Source organism: Rhinopithecus bieti, unplaced genomic scaffold, assembly GCF_001698545.2.
Source record: "Rhinopithecus bieti isolate Rb0 unplaced genomic scaffold, ASM169854v2 scaffold_30785, whole genome shotgun sequence".
In the NCBI taxonomy this organism is placed as follows: Eukaryota; Metazoa; Chordata; class Mammalia; order Primates; family Cercopithecidae; genus Rhinopithecus; species Rhinopithecus bieti.
In genome coordinates this window covers 383,755-400,210 of record NW_016813379.1, presented here as the reverse complement: position 1 = coordinate 400,210, position 16,456 = coordinate 383,755, and the positions used below count along the sequence as shown (strand labels likewise).

General features: G+C 39.1%; 1 protein-coding gene across 2 annotated transcripts in view; it reads left to right on the top strand.

Annotated features, from left to right (window-relative positions):
* Positions 1-13,695, top strand: part of MMD (monocyte to macrophage differentiation associated) — a 31,307-nt gene extending 17,612 nt beyond the window's left edge. Inside the window, exons 5-8 of one of the 2 annotated variants that reach the window (XR_001880688.1) lie at positions 417-518; positions 2,729-2,798; positions 10,241-10,778; positions 12,303-13,695. Coding sequence is in view for 1 of the 2 variants with exons in the window: in XM_017848154.1 (XP_017703643.1) it covers positions 417-518; positions 2,729-2,798; positions 10,241-10,441 (373 nt within the window). In the remaining variant the exon portion in view is untranslated. Of the gene's footprint in view, positions 1-416; positions 519-2,728; positions 2,799-10,240; positions 12,166-12,302 lie in introns of those variants that run through there. The other variant, XM_017848154.1, reaches the window with a different exon arrangement.
* The last annotated feature ends 2,761 nt before the right edge of the window (positions 13,696-16,456 follow it).

The following is a 16,456-nucleotide window of genomic DNA, read 5'->3' as shown; positions in this document are numbered from 1 at the left end:
ACCTCCACCTCCCGGGCTCAAGCGTTCTCCTGTCTCAGCCTCCTGAGCAACTTGGATTACAGGCACATGCCACCACGCCTGGCTAATTTTTGTATTTTTAATAGAGATGGGATTTCACCATGTTGGCCAGGCTGGTCTTGAACTCCTGACCTCAAGGGATCCGTCCGCCTCGGCCTCCCAAAGTGCTGGGATTACAGATGTGAGCTCCCGGCCTAATTCTGAGTCTTAAAGGTCGACTGACAAATTTGTCTTTGAGTTGCCTAATTTTACCTAAATTGCCCAAATGCCTCTTGATGTGTTGAGTGCCTTTTCTTCCTGCTCTTATCCTAAGTCTTTCTCAGTTTTCAATGACACAGGTTCTATTAATTCCCTTCATTTATCACTTCTGTTCTTTGTTGTCATGTTTACATTTTTAGGTTAAATCTTCGTGAACTTGGACCCCTGGCATCTCACATGCGTTGGTTTATCTGGCTCATGGCAGCTGGAGGAACCATTTATGTATTTCTCTACCATGAAAAGTAAGAGAAAATAATTTACATTTGATAGTTTTAAAATCGACTGCCTAAATATCTGCATTGCAATATAATTTACTTTTATTCGTACTTCAAAATAGTAGAAATACATACATAGAATATGTTATTTTTAATAAATCTTCAAAACCATTTGGTATCCATTATTAGTGGAAAGATTGCTGTGGAAAAACAAGAGTGGTACAGGTGTGGTATAATGTAGTTGAGGGGACATGGTGACCAGCCCCTTTGGAGTCCCTCAGACTTCATTTCTATAGCATGAGGCAAATTGGCCTTATTCTCTGTGATTCAGTCATCATGTGAGAAAAACAGCCATTTGTCAAGGTGTTTATGAAGATCGGAGAAAACAGGAATTAAATGCTCAGCACAATATTTACCTAAAGAAGGACCTATAGGGTATTCCAAAAAGGGTGTCTTGAGAAAAAGGATGTTGGGAAGGACATTGGAACTCTTCATATCCTAGCTCTAGGGTACTGCTTTTTAGCCAGTTATTCATAGCTGACAGTCCTAATTATCGAGCAATATAAAAACAAAAGCTTATTGAAATTTAGCATCTTCGCTCTGGAGAAGACCTTCAAGGTCCCGTATTCCAGCTTCATGATTAAAAAAGTCAGAACATTTAGGATATGCATCAAATTAGTGACTCATCTGGAAATTAGGACCCAAACATCCCAGTTCTGATTCCATTGCTCTTTTCGTTACTCTGTATGTTTGAATTTGAGAAACACACAACCATGAAATCTTTGTCATTGGGTTTATTTACAGTTCATTAAATTCTTTATCTATTGTGCTTGGCAGAATGGCTCTCAGAATTGAACATAATTTGTGTTTATCAGAAAGTGCCAAATTGTTTTCCCCTTTCAGAAGAAGAAAATGGTAGTTTTCACTACTTTTGGCTCTGAAATTCACTTAAATACCTTTTACCATAATTAGCATTGCTGAGTACTGTTATATATTATAATATATATAAGTCCAAGGGAACAGTTTGCTTCTTGGACTCAAATCTCTTATTTATATCCTTGAATAAAATAGGAAGTCAAGAAAGGCAACTGTCTTTTCTCCTTTTGCCGGCCTTCTGGTGTAAACAAAACCCATAAACCCATTCTTCCCCTATATGATTATTTCATGGTAAGCTTTGAGTATAAAATACGATGAATGAGGTAGGAGTCACCCTTGGCCATTCAGTTTGGCGGACATTAGGGAGTACCTAAATTGTTCCAGGTACTATTCTAGGATTTACAGATCAAAACATAATTAAATCTTGGTTCCTGCCTTTGAGGAGCTTATAGTCTGGTTTGATTAGGCTGAAAGGTAATTTGAATTTCAGTGCAATGTATTTCTTAGAGTTTTTAGATCTTTTGTAGTCTAATGTGATGAACCTTAAAATTACAGTTTGTGCAGGTGCAAAATAAAGAGACAGACAGAATTACAGGTCCTTTCCTTAGGGGTTTGCTGTTCCTTTTTGCTGATAAACTAGGCTCCAGGCTGCATCTCCATTCATCTTCTGAATTTCACTTATAGCTATGGATTGGAATGGTAATGAAAGCAGACACTCTAGGATCAGAAGAGGAAATCTTTTACAAGGTGGCGTGGGTTAAACGATAACTACTTTTGGCAGAAAACATTTTCTTTTCTTTTTTTTTTTTTTTTTTTGAGATGGAGTCTCGCTCTGTTGCCCAGGCTGGATGGAGTGCAGTGGCGTGATCTCGGCTCACTGCAAGCTCCGCCTCCCGGGTTCATGCCATTCTCCTGCCTCAGTCTCCTGAGTAGCTGGGACACAGGCGCCCACCACCACGTCCGGCTAATTTTTTTTGTATTTTTAGTAGAGACGGGGTTTCACGGTGTTAATGTTAACCAGGATGGTCTCAATCTCCTGACATCGTGATCTGCCTGCCTCGGCCTCCCAAAGTGCTAGAATTACAGGCGTGAGCCAGTGCACCCGGCTGGCAGAAAACATTTTCTAGGTAGCATGTGGGATTTGATGCCTTTTCAACTCTGAAAGAAATGCTAGTTCCTTGTTACTCAACTACTGTGTTTTAGTTAGAGGCCTAGTGGTTGCCTACTGAGAAATAATGTTGTATTTGAATAGTTAAGAGTTTACATTTCTTTCTCAAAAGTAGAAAGGAAAGGCTGGTATGTAAATTGTTAGGTGTTATAGAAATGCATAAGTTAAATTAACTGCACTTCTGTTCCTACAGGTATAAGGTGGTTGAACTCTTTTTCTATCTCACAATGGGATTCTCTCCAGCCTTGGTGGTGACGTCAATGGTAAGACATGGCTTCAGAATTTTAGTTATTTTCTTTTAAACTCCTGGAACTTAATATGATTATAGATATTTGTAGCTTTTCTTTCTGAAGTTATGTCCATTCATTAGAGACTCAAAAATAACATAAATAATGAAGTGTTTAGCTGGGCATGGTGGCATGTGCCTGTAGTCCCAGCTACATGGGAGGCTGAGGCAGGAGGATTGCTTGAGCCCAGGAGATTGAGGCTGTGGTGAGCTTTGTTCATGCCACTGCACTACAGCCTGAGAAACAGAGCGAGACCCTGTCTCAAAAAAATAATAAAAATAATGAAGTGTGCCAGCAACTCGTAAGCTTGCACTAGGCACCATGTACATTTTGGGAAAGCTATAAATTTAGGTATGTTTCTGTCTTTATGGTACTTTCCTGAATCAGAACCAGAATAGGTTCAGAGAGATATTTTTCAAATCCCTTTACTCTTACTTTTACTTTCCCTTGCTTTTAAGTCATAAGTCAAGCACTTTTTTTTGTTTGTTCTGTTTTCTAAGGCAAGCATGTTTTTTTTCCCCCCTTTTACTTTGCTTGACTATATCTTTTGGGGATTTTTGTGGGTAAAGTATAACATTACCTGTAATGGCAGTTGCATGTATATATTAGAATTCCCTTTCAAATTGAATTACTGTTGAGAAGTCTGTGTGTATCTGTCTTTTTGAAATGAAAATATATTATTACAACTTCATGGTTCCATCCACCTGGTTACCAGGCCTTTGGCTTATATATTCCAGTATCTTAGGCTCTAGGCACTATATTAATTAAGGAGATCCCAATGTGTTTAGTTTGAACTCTTTTGAGCCTATGTCATTCAGAAGAACTGTACTTATGATTTCACTCCCAATCTCATAGGCACATTGTAAGAACTTTTTTTTTTTTTTTTTTTTTTTGTGGGGACAGAGCCTTGCTCCGTCACCTAGGCTGGAGTGCAGTGGTGCAATCTTGGCTCACTGCAACCTCTGCCTTCTGAGTTCAAGCGATTCTCCCGCCTCAGCCTCCTAAGTAGCTGGGATTACAGATGCCGGCTGCAACCCTTGGCTAATTTTTTGTATTTTTAGTAGAGACAGGGTTTCACCATATTGGCCAGTCTGATCTTGAACACCTGAGCTCAGGTGATCCACCCGCCTCGGTCTCCCAAAGTGCTGGGATTATAGGCATAAGCTTCACGCCTAGCTATAAGAGCATCATTCTGTGATAGTTTTTTTCCTGGTCACAAAAACACCTATAAAATGTTTAAGCCTTTCAAATCTGGTTCTGTTTTTTCAGGGGATGTCTTTATGAGACTCTAACAAAATACTTTTTTTTGAGATATGAGGTTTATGATGGCTTTAATAATTACCTAGCACCCAAAATACATATAGATGGTATAAGCAACAGGGAATGGTTAGGAGGAGGAGTGTAGTGACAGAAATGAGAAAATCAGCCTTGAAGGCCATGTAGTTAGAGGGCATTTCAGGACACCCAAAGCAATATAAGCAAGGTTTGTGCAGCCTAATTATTAGAGTAGAATTTCAAGCAAATTCCCTCTGGGTATCATAAGAGCAGGTTTATCCAGTAATTTTACTAGCCTAAATCTATAATTGATATTTCCATAAGTGGTACAATAGCAGGTGAGTAATGGTTCTGATAATCAAGCAGGATGATCCCCCACATTGCCTTCACAGAAAGGATAAAATTGATCCTCTAGTAAATAAACTGCCTAACAGAACAAAACTCAACAATTTGTAAAGGAATACAACAGAATCTTTACTGTAACAACTTAGCGTGTACCATAAGTAAATATTATCAGAAATCAATAATAATGTAATAAAATAAATAATAAATATATAATAAATAAATATTACCAGTTAGGCAAGAAACTGGAAAATGACACATACCTAAGGGAAAGCAAATCAATTTCAGAATCAAGCAGGCAAATACAGTTCCTACTAAAGAAAAAGAGATCATGAAATTTGATAAAATATTTGATTGGGGAAAGTTCAGGTTGCTGTGGGAGCATTACAGAAGTACCAGAGGAAGTGATATTTCAGCTGATTTGGAAAAACGTGTAGGAGCTGAGAGATGGAAGGGGTGAGGCAAATGTTACAGGTAGAGAATGCAGTATGAAGGAAGCCCAGAGAAGAGGAAAGCACCAGCATCTTTGGAGAAATGAAAATAGTTCATTGTTTGTAACATAAAATACATGTACCAGCTTGAGTTATGTACATATACATAGTGGGGGCAGGTATGCAGGTAGCACAAGTCTTGTAACAAAGCTGGAGAGCTAGACAAGAGTCCAGATCACAAAGGACCTCATAAACCACTAACAAAGTAACAGAATGAATGAAGTAACAAAGCAGCTAACACAGTAACAGGATGAGTGAAAATGAGAATCTTTGGTTCTGGTCAGAATCATGGGTATTAGACTTATCCTTCTGCCATAAAGACCTGTAAAGCTGGAAAAGGAATAAAGGCAACTGTTTTTTGGCTCTGAACACAGTACAGGACTATGATCCCTAAGGGAAGAGAAACCAAGAAAATGAGCTTTGAATTCACCCAGTTGTTTCCCTGGAGACACTTTCCAAACAGCAACAAAAGGAGGTAAAGCCCAGAGAACCGCAGCCTGGGTGGAGGAAACAGAAATTACACTTCAAGCTACCGACAAGGCTGCAGTTTGTGGGGCAGGGTATGGAAGAGGAGGGAGCTGCTCAGGGAGGATGCTTCAGAAATCCATAAAGCAGTTTCCTTGAGTCATTGTCCAGATATCAAGCTGAATTTGTGCAGGGCAAAACTCTGCAAGCTCCAGTTGCAAATAACTCTTAGAAGGCTGGAAGATAAATGGAGATTCCAGACAGTGCCCAGTGCTGAGAGACATTGAAGTTCCAACCAGCCAGAGTTCACAGATGGTGCTGGACATCCCAGGCACTCAGTTGACCCTGCCAAGGCCACAGCTTAGGCGTAGAGCTACTCCATCCCTAGAGAGAGGGCTACTCTAGAACTACCATAACAAGGCCCAAACAAACCTCGAAAGGATAAAATTGATCCTCCAGTAAGTAAACCGCCTAACAGAACAAAACTCAACAATTTTTAAAGGAATACAACAGAATCTTTACTGTAACAACTTAGCGTGTACCCATAAGTAAATATTATCAGAAATCAATAATAATGTAATAAAATAAATAATAAATATGTAATAAATATTACTAGTTAGGCAAGAAACTGGAAAGTGACACATACCTAAGGGAAAACAGATCAATAGACACAGATCAAAAGACAGGAGAGAGATTGAGATTCCCACACGAGGAGTTTAAAACAGATGAGAAATCTCAGAAAATACATGGAGACTATGAAGAAGAATCCACATGGGGATTCCAGATCCCAAAACTGTGATATCTTGCAGGAAAAAAAATTATTGGAGGGATTTAATAACAGATTGGATATTGCAGAAGCAAAGGTCAGTGAACTTGAAGCCAGGTCAGTAGTAACTATACAAACTGAAACATGAGAGAAAAGAGTGATTTAAAAATGAACAAAAGGAGAAAGAAATTGGGGCAGTTTTTGATTTTGAGTTTTCTGTTTTATGGGTTTTATTTATTTTTTTTTTTAGAAAATAGTAGTTACAACTTTTCCAAATTTGATGAAAAATATCAACCTAGAGATCCACAAAGCACAAGGAGGCCTGAGCAGGATAAACACAAAGAAAACTACAAAGAAAAGACCTTAAAATCAGCCAGAGAGAGAAAAAAGAGCAAGGAGAGAAGATGACCACTGACATTTTATCAGCATTCATGGGAGCAGGAATACAATGTAATGGCACATTTAAAATGCTGAAAGGAGCCAGGTGCGGTGGCTCACGCATGTAATTCCAGCACATTGGAGGCTGAGGTGGGTGGATCACATGAAGTCAGGGGTTCAAGACCAGCCTGGTCAACATGGTGAAACCCCATCTCTACTAAAAATACAGAACTTAGCTAGGCATGGTGGCAGAGCTCCTGTAATCCCTGTTATCAAGAGGCTGAGGCTGAGGCAGGAAAATTGCCTGAACTCAAGAGGCAGAGGTTGTAGGGGGTTGTAGTGAGCTGAGGTCAGGCCACTGCACTCCAGCCTAGGCAACAGCACGAGACTCCATCTCAAAAATAAATAAAATAAAATAAATAAAGTGCTGAAAGGAAAATAAAAAACAAAAAAACCCTATCAACTTCAAGTTGAAGTTAGGTCAGTTTAGTAACATTAATGTCAAAAATTTAACCAGGGAGGCTGAGGTGGGCAGATTACTTGAGGTCAGGAGTTTGAGACCAGCCTGGCCAACATGGCAAAACCCCGTCTCTACTAAAAATACAAAAATTAGCTGGGCATGGTGATGGGCACCTGTAATCCCAGCTACTCGGAAGGCTGAGGCAGGAGAATCACTAGAACACAGGAGGCGGAGGTTGCAGTGAGCCAAGATCGCACCACTGCACTCCAGCCTGGGCAATGGAGCAAGACGCTGTGTCTAAATAAATAAATAAAACCAGGATTGCTAGAAATAATGAATTTGTATGTAAATACATGGCTATTTTTCATTTCTTAATTTCTTCACAAGATAGCTTGGGGGTTTCTGACATGTAGAAGTAAAGTAGATGGCAACAATGGATGGGGTGGAGAAATAGAAGCACATTGTTTTAAGGGTCTTAACTTTGTGTAGGGGATATAATAATAAAGGTACATTGTGATGAGTTAAGGATGCACACTGTAATCCATAGAATAACCACCACTGGCTGGGCGCGGTGGCTCACGCCTATAATCCCAGCACTTTGGGAGGCTGAGGCGGGTGGATCACAAGGTCAGGAGTTTGAGACCAGCCTGACCAACATGATGAAACACCATCTCTACTAAAAATACAAAAATTAGCTGGGTGTGGTGGTACGCACCTGTAATCCCATCTACTTGGGAGGCTGAGGCAGGAGAATCCACTTGAACCCGGGAGGCAGAGGTTGCAGTGAGCTGAGATCATGCCACTGCACTCCAGCCTGGGCAACAGAATGAGACTCCATCTCACAAAAGGGAATAACTACCACCACCACCAACAACAACAAAAGCAAAATAAATGTTATAGTTACGTAATCAAGAGGAAAGATAAAATGGAATCCCAAAGTTATTCAATTTAATTTAAAGCAGGTGGGGAAATTGGAAAATGGAAACAAAGGATAGATGAAACCAAATAGAAAACAGAGAGCAAGACGGGACGCTTCAATACAAACATATCAGTAATTAGGTACCTCTTATATAGTAACAATTACATCACAGTGGACTGAACACTCCAATTAAAAGGCAGAGATTGTCAGACTGGATAAAAAAGTTTTCTGATCTGTATAATGGGGATAATAGTACCTAATTTTAGAGTCGTTGTGAAGATTAAATGAATAAATATATGAAGTGCTTCAAACAGTGCCTGGCACATAGTTACAATAATGATAATGAAAAAAAATTCTATTTTGATACAGAATTAACTATGTTCTAGGTCTTTGAAAGTTGAGGTATATGTGGTGTCTTAAGAATACCTGTTAACAGAATATATGTCAAAACTAACCGGTGTACTTGGTTTGGTGTCTTGCTTGTTCTGGCAGAAAGGAAAAAAAAAAAAAAGGATATTTTGGAACAGTGACCAGCCACGTGATTTTGTTCAGGCCACTTCACTGCTCTGGCCTTAGTCTCCTCACTTCTGCAATAAGGGGGTTGTGTTAGATGAATGACTCTTACCATTTGGGAGTCCCTGTGCCCCTTTGGGAATCTGATGACAGCCTTACCCCATCCTAGAAGAGGGCTCCTAATACACACACAAATAATTTTGTATAATGTGCATTCATTGCTGTATAACCTTGAGGAATTAATAGCGTGTGGTATTTTGTCTGTGTTACTTTTTAAATAAAAATAAATCTGGCTGAAGTCCTTCCTTACCAAGGTTAGGAAGAAATCTGATGTCAGTCCATTCGGATTGGCTCCTTACCTTTTTTTTTTTTTTTTTTTTTTTTGAGATGGAGTCTCGCTCTGTCGCCCAGGCTGGAGTGCGGTGGTGTGATCTCAGCTCACTGCAAGCTCCGCCTCCCAGGTTTACGCCATTCTCCTGCCTCAGCCTCCCGAGTAGCTGGGACTACAGGTGCCCGCCACCACGCCCAACTAATTTTGTATTTTAGTAGAGACGGGGTTTCACCGTGTTAGCCAGGATGGTCTTGATCTCCTGACCTCGTGATCCGCCCGCCTCGGCCTCCTAAAGTGCTGGGATTACAGGCATGAGCCACCGTGCCCAGCCCCCCATCTTTTGATCCTACACAAAACATGGGGGCTTCTGTGAACTTTGAAAAAGGACTGATGCTCACAACTGGTCCTAGATCCTCACACCTGGTCCTTAGCTCATGATGGGTGATTGTTGCCTTGCTTTTAGCCGAGGCCCTTGGGGCCTATTCTAATTAGGTGCCTGAGTTAGAGCTTCCCTTTACTCTTGTGGGGCTCACAAGACTGCTGCCCAGTGCTCAGGCCTCTGGGACACCCACACACCTATCCCCTTCCAAGGCCCTGCCATGATCTGCCTTAGGTTTCCGCTCACTCTGAAGAACTTGTCTCCTTTCTATTCCTAGTCCTCAGAAATCCAGGGGACTGACTTGCTTCTTCAGCAGCTTCTAAGCATTGCCTGTATTCTCTCTCCTCATTCATACAAGCCATTTTAATCTTGTAGATGGGCCTCGATCTTTGAAAACCAAGAACGGCCTAAAATATTCTCCCTTCTGCCCTAAGACACACAAGAATATTAACTTATTGCTAAGATAAGCAATGGCCAGGCTCAAAGACAAAAAGGCCTGGAGACACCTAGAAGGCTGGGAAATATTTTGTACTAATTGATCTATGATCTCAGAGGTCACACTTAGTTACTATTTTCTTGCGTCAGCCTTAAGGAATCTGTAAGCTCACATAAGCAGGGGAAGTCTCAAAGAAGCAATCAGTGTAGAACAGTGTTTGAGAAGGACAAAGGGAAGTGAATACCCTGGCTGAGATGTGAATTATAAATAGAGTGGCTTGGGCCTGCCTTAGTAGGGAAGAAAGCATTTAAAGGGGAAGATGAGAACAGAGGATTGCACTTTATTAAAATGAACTTCTGTGTCTGACTATGATTGCACTTTACTTAAATATGCTGTAAATGAGCAGAATGTTCTGCTTTTTCATTTGGGACTTGTAATGTGATTGCTTGCTCAACTCAAGATTGTCAGTCCAAAGGGCAATCCAGGTCGATGTATGAGAGACTTTTTTTATGTTTGGTTCATGTTTACAGATCAGGATTGTGTTCACACAGCTTCTTCATTGTCTAGAAAATCAAGAGCCTTAGAGGGAATTACAGTTATCTGTAGCTTGCCATGCAGAGTAACATCAAACCCTTTTTCTTTATTTTTTTTCTCTTTTGACAGAACAACACTGATGGACTTCAGGAACTTGCCTGTGGGGGCTTAATTTATTGCTTGGGAGTTGTGTTCTTCAAGAGTGATGGCATCATTCCATTTGCCCACGCCATCTGGCACCTGTTTGTGGCCACGGCAGCTGCAGTGCATTACTACGCCATTTGGAAATACCTTTACCGAAGTCCTACAGACTTTATGCGGCATTTATGACCAATCTGTACTAAGTCTCCAAACCAGTATTATTTCAATTATGGCACTTGGGAGTGGGGTGAGAGCTGAACATTGCACAGGGAAAGAAAAAAAAAATAAGATAACTGCACTGACTTTCTTTATATATTTTGAATATAATTACTGTGAAAGTATAAAGGCTGTGTTCTGGAATTTTCCCCCTCACAGCAAATAAATAAGGTAGTGAATTAATTATTCATTCCATTCCACTATCATGAAGGACTCTGAATAGACTTGGCCAACTGATGTTTACAAACTAGAATTTTGTATTTTAATTTTACAGATTTTACTACATGATTTTTCTAAATTACTATGTCAGGTTGTAAAAGTCAGTGCAATAACAAAGCTTCCTTTTTAAGAAGAAAATTGTTTCTATCACTTTCCCATTCATTAGGTAAAGAATCATGGACAGAACTTACACTACTTTTACCATGTTTCATCTTGGCATAACATGGTTCTTTTTTAAATAGAAACTTTAGTTTTTTGTAAATTTTTTAAAAAATATTTCATTGATACGCATCTCTGCGGGTCCTCATTCATGTTGTGAATTTTGCAGCAAGCAGTCAACATTCCACAAACGAACAAACATTATACCTCTTCTGATAGTTTTATTAAGCATGGAGAAATTGCCAATTTTAAAACTGCAGTTTTCCAAACTTTTCTGCCAACCTCTTACTCTGAATTCAGTGCTGCTTTGGGACACATACTTGACCTAGCTTGGTTTACCAGTGATGGAAAAGTATTTTGATATCATTAACTTTTCAAAAGATCCAACTTTTCTCTATGCCTTTGCCACATTCTCTTCAGGGTCTCTTTCCACAGTGGATGAGTATTTTATCTGTATTATGACAGTATTGTTGGGATGGCCATCTGCTGGAAACTCCTGAAGAGCTTTATGTGTTACAGTGAGCAGTTGTATTGTCTGTTTGGTGCCCAGTGGTTAAGTCATTGTCACTTAGCTTGATATTGTCAGTTTGATATTTATTTTAAATTGTGGAACTAGATGCATACATTCACATTTCTGCCTTTCCTTTGCATCTTCCAATATATATTGTGTGTGGGGGGGGGGTTTTCCTAGAAAATATTTAAAGCATTGTTTGACAGGTAGAAACTCATGTATCTGGTAGTCCATGAGTTATATCCTGGCTCAGTGGAGTGATATTTATGTATTATTTTACTTTTCTCTCAGTGTCTTATATTAAGATAAATATGTTGTTAATAGTTGCTTTGTTGGTTAATCTCTCTTGTTGGTGTTTTAATACATGAAATAGGCTTGCCTTTAGATCGGGTGCTGATATTACCTGTTTTCTAGTAATCGACTGAGCAAATGGTCAGCAGAATTCTTGGTTTGATGATAAGCTTATTAATTGAAATTTTTTACTGATGGGGCTTTAAAAGAGGTTTATTTTGTGTATGTTTAGAACTCTGATTTTGATGAATTATATGGGAACGAGAAACAGAAGAAGTGGTATTTGCTGGTGAGTTAAATAGGCAAGGTACCCAGTGATAACACCAACCAAACCACTCCTATCTGCATGATTCTGAACATCTGGTTGCCTGTTGTTTTACTGTGTATATTTTATTTTAATATATTAACTTTGTGGATTCATCTAAGGTCTGCTCAAAAGTAACACTGTCAAAACCACTAATATGTATGTAAAATTGTGCTGTATACTACAATAAAGTTGTTACTTGGATTTGTTCCACTGTCTCTAAATTAGATGACTGTGAAAATAATAATGCATATTTGAGAGTTTGAGCTCATCCAGCATTTGTAATTTGTATACTAGTCTTTTATAAAAGCAAAAAACAAAAAACAGTCCGAATGAAAAACAAATNTCAGGTTGTAAAAGTCAGTGCAATAACAAAGCTTCCTTTTTAAGAAGAAAATTGTTTCTATCACTTTCCCATTCATTAGGTAAAGAATCATGGACAGAACTTACACTACTTTTTACCATGTTTCATCTTGGCATAACATGGTTCTTTTTTAAATAGAAACTTTAGTTTTTTGTAAATTTTTTAAAAAATATTTCATTGATACGCATCTCTGCGGGTCCTCATTCATGTTGTGAATTTTTGCAGCAAGCAGTCAACATTCCACAAACGAACAAACATTATACCTCTTCTGATAGTTTTATTAAGCATGGAGAAATTGCCAATTTTTAAAAACTGCAGTTTTCCAAACTTTTCTGCCAACCTCTTACTCTGAATTCAGTGCTGCTTTGGGACACATACTTGACCTAGCTTGGTTTACCAGTGATGGAAAAGTATTTTGATATCATTAACTTTTTCAAAAGATCCAACTTTTTCTCTATGCCTTTGCCACATTCTCTTCAGGGTCTCTTTCCACAGTGGATGAGTATTTTATCTGTATTATGACAGTATTGTTGGGATGGCCATCTGCTGGAAACTCCTGAAGAGCTTTATGTGTTACAGTGAGCAGTTGTATTGTCTGTTTGGTGCCCAGTGGTTAAGTCATTGTCACTTAGCTTGATATTGTCAGTTTGATATTTATTTTAAATTGTGGAACTAGATGCATACATTCACATTTCTGCCTTTCCTTTGCATCTTCCAATATATATTGTGTGTGGGGGGGGGGTTTTCCTAGAAAAATATTTAAAGCATTGTTTGACAGGTAGAAACTCATGTATCTGGTAGTCCATGAGTTATATCCTGGCTCAGTGGAGTGATATTTATGTATTATTTTTACTTTTCTCTCAGTGTCTTATATTAAGATAAATATGTTGTTAATAGTTGCTTTGTTGGTTAATCTCTCTTGTTGGTGTTTTAATACATGAAATAGGCTTGCCTTTAGATCGGGTGCTGATATTACCTGTTTTCTAGTAATCGACTGAGCAAATGGTCAGCAGAATTCTTGGTTTGATGATAAGCTTATTAATTGAAATTTTTTACTGATGGGGCTTTAAAAGAGGTTTATTTTGTGTATGTTTAGAACTCTGATTTTGATGAATTATATGGGAACGAGAAACAGAAGAAGTGGTATTTGCTGGTGAGTTAAATAGGCAAGGTACCCAGTGATAACACCAACCAAACCACTCCTATCTGCATGATTCTGAACATCTGGTTGCCTGTTGTTTTACTGTGTATATTTTATTTTTAATATATTAACTTTGTGGATTCATCTAAGGTCTGCTCAAAAGTAACACTGTCAAAACCACTAATATGTATGTAAAAATTGTGCTGTATACTACAATAAAGTTGTTACTTGGATTTGTTCCACTGTCTCTAAATTAGATGACTGTGAAAATAATAATGCATATTTGAGAGTTTGAGCTCATCCAGCATTTGTAATTTGTATACTAGTCTTTTATAAAAAGCAAAAAACAAAAAACAGTCCGAATGAAAAACAAATATGCTCTGTCACTTAGCACTTTCTAGTCTACTTTTTTTTTTTTTTTTTTTTTGGGTGGGGATTTTTTGTCTAACTTTTTTTTTTTTTTTTTTTTTTTTTTTTTTGAGACGGAGTCTCGCTCTGTCGCCCAGGCTGGAGTGCAGTGGCGCAATCTCCTGCCTCAGCCTTCCGAGTAGCTGGGACTACAGGTGCCCGCTGCCACGCCCGGCTAATTTCTTGTATTTTTTTTTAGTAGAGATGGTGTTTCACCATGTTAGCCAGGATGGTCTCCATCTCCTGACCTCGTGATCTGCCCGCCTCGGCCTCCCAAAGTGCTGGGATTACAGGCTCTAACCTACTTTTTAATAATTGAAATGCCAGAACCAGCTCAAACATTAATCAACAGACATTTTCAGTTTAAAATACACTAGTCAGGACCTAATGATTTCAAGTGTTTTAGATGATGTGTCTTTACCAAGATAAACCTTTTGGTTTAGCATATAGAATATTAAAATATTCTATAGGACTGAAGTTAACAGTCGTATATGTTACCAACCAGACAAATAACAGATTATAAATCTAACAACTCTCCGAGTGTTAGATGCCATTCTGCCTCTCCTGTAGTGCGGGAAACCAGGGCCAGAGAAGTTTAACTGCTTCATCCTAAATTAGGGAGCTGGAACAGCAGCTAGCTCTATCTGATTCCGAAGGCTCCCATTCACTCTATACCACTGCATTTCTAGAGTCAGCAAAAACAAATAAAACAAACTTGAACTAAAAATTCATCAGGCATGGACAGAAAAGAAAACACTATTCACGTGGTTTAGAACCTCAATAATCCCTCAGATAACTCTCTGTCAAATCGAATTTTGAGGATCGAGTGTCTTGAAGTGTAATGATTCCCAAGAGTTCTCTAGGTCAGTGGTGTGACCTCATCCATTTCTAGAGTGTCCCCACTCTTGTGCTGTCACCTCAGTATGTCCAGCCTTAAACTATTTTCTAAGGACTAGACCTCTATCTAACCAGCTGCCTAAATGCTCCCAGACATATTGAATTGACACAAGCCATCCCAAACTGATTTCATTATCTTTCCTCATCCTACCACCAAACCTATTTTCTGAAATTTCCTAACTTAGTTAATGGCATGGCCACAGCCATCTGTTCATTCATGCATCCTTGATTTCTTGCACCCCCCAGATCCAACAGGTCAGCAGAACTATCACCCCTGCCTTTCTCACAACTCCCTGATCTGGTTCCTCACCTCTCTTCGCACTGCAAGGTCCTAAAAAGACCTACTTAGCAGTCATCAGACTACAGCAGCCACCTCCTCATTTGTATCCCTGCCACTGCTTACACCCCTCAAATGAGCTCATCCTCCACACTGTACCAGCATTATCTTCCCAAAATAAAATCTGAGCATGTGTCTCGATGCTCCAAAACTTCCACTGACTATTATCCTATAAGATTCACGCCAGATGCTTTAGCATGGACTCTTCACATGCTGACTCCGCCTGATTGGCCCTCTCCCCAGCTGAACCCCACTTGACATCAGCCCTGCTAGTGATTTTCACAGCCTCCCCCACAACACACATGCCCTCATGGTGCTTTTGCAGCTGTGTTTTTGTACCTGCTGTTCCTTGGCCTGGAATGCCCTTACTCCAGCCCCTTTCCTACCTGGCAAATAGTTGCTTATTCCAAGCCTTCATCAGGTGCCACCCACCTCCCTTGTGCCATTGACCTAGTCCCACCGGCATGATTAGTGGTGCCCTCCTTTGACCCCACAGCACAGATATTCCTTCATGGCCCCTGTCATGGTGCGTTGTGATTGTATTTACTGTCTTTACCTCTGGTCTTGGGACTGAACTCTTTCAGGCAGGGACATAGTCTCATCCACTTCTGTTCCTAGCTTCTAGCATAGCACTGGCTTATGACAAGAGTGAAGAAGTTTTATTGAATGAAAGGGGCTGGGTGGGGGGAAAGGTGGAGAATGGTGTGGAAGGGAAAGACTGAGAATAAAGCATTTTTTTAGGACAGACTTTGGTTTTAGCGAGTTTATTCTGTCCATCACAAGCACTCTTACTCACTGGAAACTGACTTTTAGCTTCTTTGGCCGTAAGGCTTTTTTGACCACAAGGGTCAGCTAGAACATTCATAGCAACCACAGGAAAGTTGATGAGAAAATAGAGTGTAAATATTAGAAAGTACGTCCTAAAGAAGAAAATGTCCAGCATTTTCATTTGTGCTTTCATAGGAATAACTATCAACAATTTACAAAATTATTTGGGGGAAAAAAGTATTTGGCCTAACTTATTTCCCTCTGGTTCTCTTTTCTGAATATAGCAATAAAATAAGTCAAAACAATTGTGCAATAATTGGGTCTTAGTGCAGATTATACTCAAGAAGCAACAATTTAAATTTTAAAATATTTTGAATATTTTACTTTAAAATCATACAGCTATATAAAACCCTTTGGAAAACAGAGAAAGCTAAAAATTATCCGGCATTCATTTATCATAACATATTTTAATATACTTCCAATCTTTTATTTCCCTATTTTTATTATACAGCTGTAAATATGCCACATATGTAATTTTATATACTTTTTCCTACTTATTATAAACATTTACAAATACTATTTTATTGGC